The 7,958-nt window shown below is 42.7% G+C and overlaps 2 protein-coding genes across 12 annotated transcripts in view; one reads left to right on the forward strand and one right to left on the reverse strand.

Annotated features, from left to right (window-relative positions):
• Nucleotides 1-2,416, forward strand: part of FRY (FRY microtubule binding protein) — a 228,441-nt gene extending 226,025 nt beyond the window's left edge. For all 11 annotated transcript variants that reach the window (XM_061374523.1, XM_061374522.1, XM_061374524.1 and 8 more), the window contains 2 exons: nucleotides 999-1,192; nucleotides 1,766-2,416. In XM_061374523.1, coding sequence (XP_061230507.1) covers nucleotides 999-1,192; nucleotides 1,766-2,024 — 453 coding nt within the window. In that variant the 3' untranslated portion in view covers nucleotides 2,025-2,416. The remainder of the gene's footprint in view (nucleotides 1-998; nucleotides 1,193-1,765) is intronic.
• Nucleotides 2,417-5,009: 2,593 nt separating this feature from the next.
• On the reverse strand, nucleotides 5,010-6,844 carry ZAR1L (zygote arrest 1 like). The gene is made up of 4 exons (XM_061374373.1): nucleotides 6,251-6,844; nucleotides 5,889-5,981; nucleotides 5,658-5,732; nucleotides 5,010-5,255 (listed from the first exon to the last, which is right to left on the reverse strand). The coding sequence occupies exons 1-4, from the start codon at nucleotides 6,833-6,835 to the stop codon at nucleotides 5,112-5,114; spliced, it is 897 nt and encodes a 298-aa protein (XP_061230357.1). The 5' UTR covers nucleotides 6,836-6,844; the 3' UTR covers nucleotides 5,010-5,111.
• Between the last annotated feature and the right edge of the window lie 1,114 nt (nucleotides 6,845-7,958).

Here is a 7,958-nt window from a genome sequence, read left to right on the forward strand (position 1 = left end):
GTATGTTTCTCCTGGTAAAGTGTATATATTTTAAACTATTGAGGGGAAGAATTTATTTTACTTTGTAGCTGTAAAACAAATTTGAAGCTATAAATGTATTTTATGACATATTCAAATAGCTTAGACAGTCTCTCTAAATAGAAATTGTTTTATCAGGTATGCTGTAGCAGTACAAATAGCTTGAATATTTATTGTATCTTAAGGCACTGTTTGGAAGGCTGGCTCATTGTGACTAGGATGTCCACTTTTAAGAGAACACAGGACAGGAGGCATCTTAAAATAGTCTTAAGTTTTAGAAATATTTTGTGTTCCTTATAAAAGAATTGATTTCAGTAACTGTATTTCACGGTTAGAAATTTTATAAATAATGCAGCCTGTGAAACTGCAAAACAATAATATGGGGAAGAGCTATTTTACCATGAAATTTGCATATTTTGCTGGAGCCTTAAGCTGTTACTGAAAGGAAGTTCCATCATTAGTTCATGTGAGAGTGCTTATTTTTAGGATGTATGACCATGAAAAGGTAGACTTTAGAAATTAACTGTTAACTTACTTATGAGTCCTGTGCCATGTGAACTTTCAAGTCTGACAGAGGGTTATACAGTTCCTGTCCATCTGTTAATCATGTCAGGTGCTGCACGTGTTTTGTAAATAAATTACAGCGTCATTGCTAGGAGAAGTCTATGTTTTCTTAAACTGTCCACTATGGTCTGAAAAAAAGTAGCAGGGGTGAAAAATAAAAGATTGTTTAGATGTACTCTTGCATTTAGCAAACCAAAAATACAGTATAGGGTTAAAGGAAGCACAAAGCTTAAAAATCTGTAGTTTGTGTCTTCCCTGTATTGTACAGAGCTCAGAGGTCAAGAAATGCCTTTATGTTAAAAGAGGATCTTTTCCATAATGTATACATCCAGTATAGTACAGGCTTAAAATAGCTACTGTCTTTGGTGCCTGTGGAGAATGAAAATACCTGTCTCTCATCTTTCTCCTTGCAACAGCTGTTAAATATGTCAAGAGAACTGAGTGAGTTGAAGAAAAACCTGAAGGATGCTACTGCTGCAATCGCAGCTGAGCCTCTGACGATGGAATCTGAGCCCACATTCAATTCTACAGAAGCAGCTATTCAGTCCATGCTGGAGTGCTTGAAAAACAATGAACTTGTTAAAGCCGTGCGCCAAATAAGAGAATGCAGGCAAGTTTTCCTACATGGCTCGTATTAGGCTTTCATGTTATTAGAAAAGTATACATTTATTACCTTCCTAACTTTATACTAAATGTAATGTGCTGAGTCAGCATAATTAATTGAATGTTTCAAGAAGGTACATGGGGGCATTGATATTACTAACTTTTGCAGCAGTGTGCCACAAGTAACAGTATCAAATCAGTAATACAAACTTGTATGCTTGCAACAATTAAGGTGTTTAATTACACTGCATAGGTCAAAAGTACTTCTGTGAGGCTCTTAAGATTTTTACAGAACTAATTCCTTATAGGTAAATATCACTGGCATCACAGCTCATTCAGCCCAGTTCCACTTATTTGAATGAGTTTTCTTAAACTTTTTGGGTTTTAGATAGCAAGACTTGTGCTTTTATGTGATTTCAGTGCTTGATAACAGACTCAGTAACAAATGAGTAGCATAAACCAGTGAGTGGCTTCGGCTTATAAGCATGTATGAGTCAGTTCTCCTTTTAGAGACCTCTATCACCTGGCTTCCATCTGTGCTGTGCTAATATACACATATTCTCTTCCTGTTTGATCGCAGGATTTTGTGGCCCAATGATATCTTTGGAAGTAGCTCTGACGATGAAGTCCAGACACTACTGAACATTTACTTCAGGCATCAAACTTTGGGTCAGACGGGCACCTATGCACTGGTGGGCTCCAACCAGAGCCTGACTGAAATCTGTACCAAATTAATGGAACTGAATATAGAGATCCGTGACATGATCCGCAGAGCTCAGAGTTATCGGGTCATCAATACTTTTCTTCCAGACTCCAGCATTTCCGGCACAAGTCTCTGACAGGACTCTTGTGTCCTATTTCAAGCTGGGAGTGCTGCCCTGTTGGAGTGAGGTGGCTCAATGTCTTCTCAGCCTTACAAAGGTTTGGTCAAACTGTACTCACTCTTGTTACATTTAGGATTTCTTCTAAAAAGAGATGGGCTGAACTTCAAATGTGTAGCAATACTGTAAGGACAAAGGTAGCATAGAGCATCTGGGACAACATCCTTTGTTCTGCGTTGCACAAAAATCAGTTAGCATTTCACTGAGCAATTGCAACTCACTACTGAAGAAGTGACTTCCATTGCATACCAAAGCCTACTACACTGAACAATACTTCCTTTATAGCAAATTAATTTTAGGTTGGCAAAAGTGCAATGTTTCCTTCACTAAATAATATTTTTTGTTAAAAACTTGTACATTTTTTCCTTTTTTCTCTTATTTGGTTGAGTGAAAGATGGGCAAAATGAAGCTGGCCACAGAATCTTACAAACTTGTTGGTCAAAAGCTGAGAGCCTGTGTATATGAAACAAATTGTAAATGGACTACAGTTCAATGTACACTGTAATTTGAATATGAATACTGTATCTTAAAACAACGAGCTGCTATGAAGTACATTTCCTAATGTTACTAGGCTACTGTCTCTGAAGGTACTGGATCATATTGCAAAGGTCTGTTCTTAGGCCCCCCAGGCATCATGAATGGTCTTGGTAGATTTTCTTTTTTTGTTGGTTTTTTTAATGGACCTTGGCTGCTTTTTACTAGAGGATTGCTTTTATGAATATATTTATACTATTAAAGGATGGTTGATCTAATTTAACTTGCCATTTTGTAGGAGAAAGTCCCATCACAGAGTCAAATCTTTTGAACTGTTATGCATGCATATTTTTATTTAATATAAATTTTGAGTATAAAAAGTAAAAATATTAACGTGAAATGCAAGTTCTCATGTTAAGTTTCTTTAAAGAGATGTCTTATTTTATTTGTAATGTATATATAAAAGTCATACCTGTATGGTTTTTTTCTTACATTTAACTGCTGTCCAGTGTTAAATGTATGCATGTAAATCTGTTGCACATCTGAGACACTTTTATTCTGACAACTATGTAACTTATTCAACTCTGTAAATACACTTACCGTTTTTGTGAAGTAACTTTGGTTGATATTTGGATCAGTACATCCATTTAACTAAAATATAAAAGTCATATATAATCACAACAGAGTATCTGCTTCGTGTGAAGATTGTGTTCTTGTCTGAATCTTTACTGTTGCAGATGGTATCCATGATCAGCAGCCCCAAGACACCTTTTCATCACTTATGGTGAAACCATTCATTACACTGAAATATACCAGTGAGAAATGCAAGGGCTTTATTGTCAGTCTGTAGTTGCAACTCATCCAGGAAGAGGACACTGACTAAAGCAGTTTCATAAAAAAACAAACAAACAAACAAAAAAACCCAACCAAAACCCCACCAAAATAGAGGTGAAGGTTTGTTTCTGTTAAAAACATCAGTAATGGTCCTGTTCTTTCCAGTTCTGGGTTTGGGTGGGTTTTTTTCTTATACTAAATGCAAAAGAAAAGCTGTCCAGCCTGATACTCAGCCTCACCTCTGGGAATGCAGTAAAGCCCTCTCCCTTGCACCCCTTTTTCATTTTCCACCACTGTATGTGAATCTTGAAAAAGTACTGATGCAAAAGGGTGGAATCAACTTCTTTTACAGGTTTCATAGTTTTGCAGTCCATACAGCTCTGCAGCACAGTTGCAGGTCAAAGTAAATGCAAGGCAAATCACACAGCCATTTTTCTGAGTAAAATAATCTGCAATGGTTAAAGTTGTCTTCAGATTTCTGTTGCATGTTTCACTTTTGAAAGCTATTCAGAACTGTAATTGGGGTGGTCTGCAAAACGTTTTAGTGGTTGGTGAAAGCTGAGACCTGCTCTGCCACTCAGCAAAATCATGGATATTTTACAGATCACAGTCACAGGAAAAGTTTGATGTCACCTACAGACTTGACAGGTATACACTCATGACTCTTCCAGATCACTGGTGAAGATGTTGAACAAGACAGACTACCCAGTATACATCCCTCATTACTGTCCTGGACATAGAGTATGATCCATTAAGCAACTTCATTATATTTCTCCTCCACTGAGTATAAAGAGCTCCAGAGGTTCCTTCTACCCTATTCTATGGCTCTTCACAGATAAAACAAAAGCTGTCATGTAGCCATTTACCTTTCTCAGCATCATTTCTAAACTTTAGTCAGAGCAGAAATCCGTATATTCCCAACAAAACCTCACAGAAGCCCTAGGACAATACGAACTGCAGTAATACCCCACTGTGCTTCTGCCACACTGGGACTTTAATTAGGATTCCCCCAAACACATTTTGTCTCCATGAAAGCACACTGTTGCTCCCTCCAATTACATTCAAGCCACCTATGCTGGAGGTACATTAAATGACAAGAAAACTTCTGAGGAACAAACTAGTATTGAACTGGGGCACCAGGACTTGTTCTTCCTTTTTTAGGGCACATTAAGCCTAGAAAATGTGTTACACAACCACAGACAGCCCAGCTCAAAAAGTATTTTCCCTGCTCACTTGGAGGACATGTGGGACATATAAGGGAAGAGTGTCTGTTACAGGCATAATCTTCTAGGATACAGTTTTTTATCAAACTGCCTTTTTTTATATACAGAGTCAGTGGGAAGAGACACACATACATTTACCCCAGATGTTATGCTCCAGAACATTTGCATCTTCCACATTAGTTCAGTTTGAGTGACTGAAGGAAAAACTCTTAACACCAGTTTTAATCTTTGAATCCCCTAAAGGAAGACTACACACAAAACTTACTTGCTTTAGGAAATCAGATAGGTTCCGTTTCCCTCCAGATATACTTTCCTGTCTCATCCAGCAAGATGCAACTAAGGGATAGCACACTTCTAGGACTTTATTCACAGCATATATACAATTAAGTTATGTATTTTATAAATAGTACAAAAGTCTTTATCCATTATCCAATGCCAGGTCAAAAGCCTAAAGTCAAAACATTGTAGGAGATTGACAAAGAGGAAAGCACAAAACATAAGGAGGGCACACAGATCAGACAATGTATTTGAAGCTGTAAGTGCTATCACAGGACAACCTCTTGCCTTTGCAGCGGCCACAGAGTTCTTGGCGATGAGGTCTCCTGACATCAATGTGTCTTTTCTTCTGAGGGCAGGAACAACGAGTCTTTGAACAGGTCTTAGGAAACAAGACATTTTAGTAGTAGTAGTCAAAAGTGCTCACTTCATGTTAGTGATATTTTGTTTTCATTAATCATAGCAACACGTTTGAGCTAATACACTTAAAAGATCATGGTAAAAACTCTATGCAGTTGAGCTGTAAGAACCCTCTCACTTTGAAGCACACAACCCTTCATGTAGCTGGGCATGGTACTGTCTGAACAGAAAACCACTCATGTAAGCCATCTGCAGGAGAGGGAGTCCTACCCCCTTATACCTTTCCCAAATACCATTTCCCAGTACTTTGACAAAAGCAAATTTTCTTCCAAAGACAGTCAGAACATAATTCAGCAACTGTAAACTATTAGAGTTTATGACAGTCTCTGTCAGTTTTACCAGGATACTGACATCTGCAACTCACCTGGCACTGGATTGCTTCCACTCGATAGGGATTGAAGGCCTTTTGGCATTTGCGACATAGCTGCTTGAAGTACACCTGGAAAAAAAAAATAAAACAACAAACAAGTCCTTGGTTACTACAGAGACTTACTCAGAGTGTTCAGTACCTAAATTTGTGACAAAGCATCCAATTTGTCACAGAATTGGTGACCATGTTACAAGTCTCAGAGGCAAGAAATGGCTCGTTAACTACCTTGTTGCTTCCAGAAATGCACCACACATAAGCACTCTCCCATCTGGTCTTGCATTCTTTGCAGTGGAAATAGCCATACTTCTGCTCCAAAAACTGCAGAGGGAAAGTTCATGAGCGGGCTCCAGCACCACAAGAACACCCAACCCGCTCCCTCGCTACACCGCCTCTTCTCACAGCCAGGAGGCTCCCTGCTGCAAAGAGACTGCTGGGGAGTTCCAGCCCTGCCAGTGATGAGCGACCTGAGAGGGAAGCCAGGCAGGAGGCCACTGTGCCCTTCCCTAGGGGTAGGTTTCCCTCCACCCTGCTGCTCCGCTCGCTCCCCGCCTCTTGCCCGGAGCGGGCCTCGAAGCCCCTCTGCGCACCTGGAAGACAGCCCGTCGGCGGAACACCGCCTCCGTGCTCGGCCCCGCGGCCTCAGCCTGCCCCTCCTGCTGTTGCCTGCTGTCATCTTCCACCGCCTGCGCCTCGGCGGTCGTCCCAGTCGCTGCCTCCTTCTCCTGGGGTGCGGCGGCCTCCGGCAGCGTGAAGAGGCGCCTGTCCGTCATGGGCGAGTAGAGGGCAAGGTGTCCCAGGGCGCGGCGAGCCACGGGACTCAGCGGGCGGCCGGAGGGCAGCGTGCGCGGCCCCAGCGAGCACTGCACCGCGGCATCGGCCCGCATGCTCACCTGCACGCCAGCCTCCCGGGTGCTGGTCCGGCGCAGTGGCGGCGCCAGCCCCGGGCTCATCTGAGACAGCAGGGCCTGGAGGTGGGCCCGGCGGCAGCTGTCCAGGTAGTCGGAGGGCATAGGGGTGAGAGGCCCTCCGAGGAAAGGGCTGATGCCGCCGCTCTTGCCTTGCTTCCAGCTGGGCTGCTTCACTGCCGAATCCCCGCTGCGGCTCGGCGTGAGGCTGCTCCTGAAAGTGGAGAATGTGCTGAAGGGGGAATAGACAAAGCCCTCCATGATCATAACCACAGAAAAGTTAGCCCTAGTTCTCCCCCTGCCCTGCCTTTTATCTTATCTTGAGAGCTGCTACTAATTGATGCTAATTGATGGGGAAATTGGCCCCAGCCCGGTGGAGGGCTGATGACAGAGAGGATTGTAGACCTGTTCTTATCCCTGCCCCTAGAGCTGGGCACAAATAGGAGTTGATGGTCCTCCAGGAACAGAGTGCAGAAGCCTGGGCATGCAGGCCATGATGGGACAGCCCTGTGCCACCATCACGGGTAGGATGTCCCATCATCACCTCATCAATGGCTCTGTCTGGCCAAGGGCTGCACCGAGCTGGCCTGCAGCTGTGCACCACCCACACAGGCTGGCTTGTGTTGCTGATGGAGGCCTTCATCTCCAATTTCAGGTGGGAAACAGCCATGGGGCTGCATGACTGCATTGAACACTGCAAGAACAAGTCCAGGGCTGAGTAAAGCCTTGGTTGTTTATGTAGCTGTACACTGGTGAAGATCTTGAGAGAGCTAAGTAATCAGTGCTCAAAAAGTAGTGCATCTCTGGAAGACCCTGAAAAGGTGAACAGATGTAATTCAGTCACAGCTGGGACAACGATAGCTTTCATGGGGAGGGGAAGTCTGCTTGCTCCCAACTCCTTCACTTTATGGTCTTAGAAAAAGAAAAAGGGGGGGGGGGGGGCAATAAACTCCAACAACTGAGCAAATGCACACACTCAATCTGCTATTGCTGCAGGCTTTTCCCATGACTTTATTCTCTGCTGATGATCATGACAGCACATACTTTCTTTTAAAAGCCCAGAGTGGCGGAGATGGACATCTAGCTGATTGGCTATAGAAGTGTTACATAGGAGGCAACAGCATATAATTGAATTCATTGGCTGTTTTCACCCAAATTTAAATCCTCTTGAGGTACACACCAGACTTACCCATCTTCCTGCATTATCCACCATGTACAACCAGGTCCCTGAGCAAAAGAAATTCCACAAATGGGTTTGCCTTTATCTGAAACAGGTATAACCCAGAGTGTCTTTCCCAGCAGTGAACCACAGGAACTTTATACCCTTCTACACTATGTAAAAGTTCTGAATGGGATGGGCCAGCCCTGTTGGTGGATTCTCTAGCGCTGA

Source organism: Neopsephotus bourkii, unplaced genomic scaffold (genome assembly GCF_033783945.1).
Source record: "Neopsephotus bourkii isolate Nb327-2 ecotype Australia unplaced genomic scaffold, CSIRO-AGI_Nbou_v1 NB_1638, whole genome shotgun sequence".
Taxonomy (NCBI): domain Eukaryota; kingdom Metazoa; phylum Chordata; class Aves; order Psittaciformes; family Psittacidae; genus Neopsephotus; species Neopsephotus bourkii.

What these genes read in the sequence shown, in the direction of transcription:
- ZAR1L (XM_061374373.1), bottom strand. Translation starts at nt 6,835, where the DNA reads ATGATCATGGAGGGCTTTGTCTATTCCCCCTTCAGCACATTCTCCACT. An exon ending in GCCGACGGGCTGTCTTCCAG is followed by an intron (nt 5,982 to 6,250) that starts GTGCGCAGAGGG and finishes TTCCCTCTGCAG; the next exon opens with TTTTTGGAGCAGAAGTATGG. An exon ending in GCATTTCTGGAAGCAACAAG is followed by an intron (nt 5,733 to 5,888) that starts GTAGTTAACGAG and finishes TTTTTTTTCCAG; the next exon opens with GTGTACTTCAAGCAGCTATG.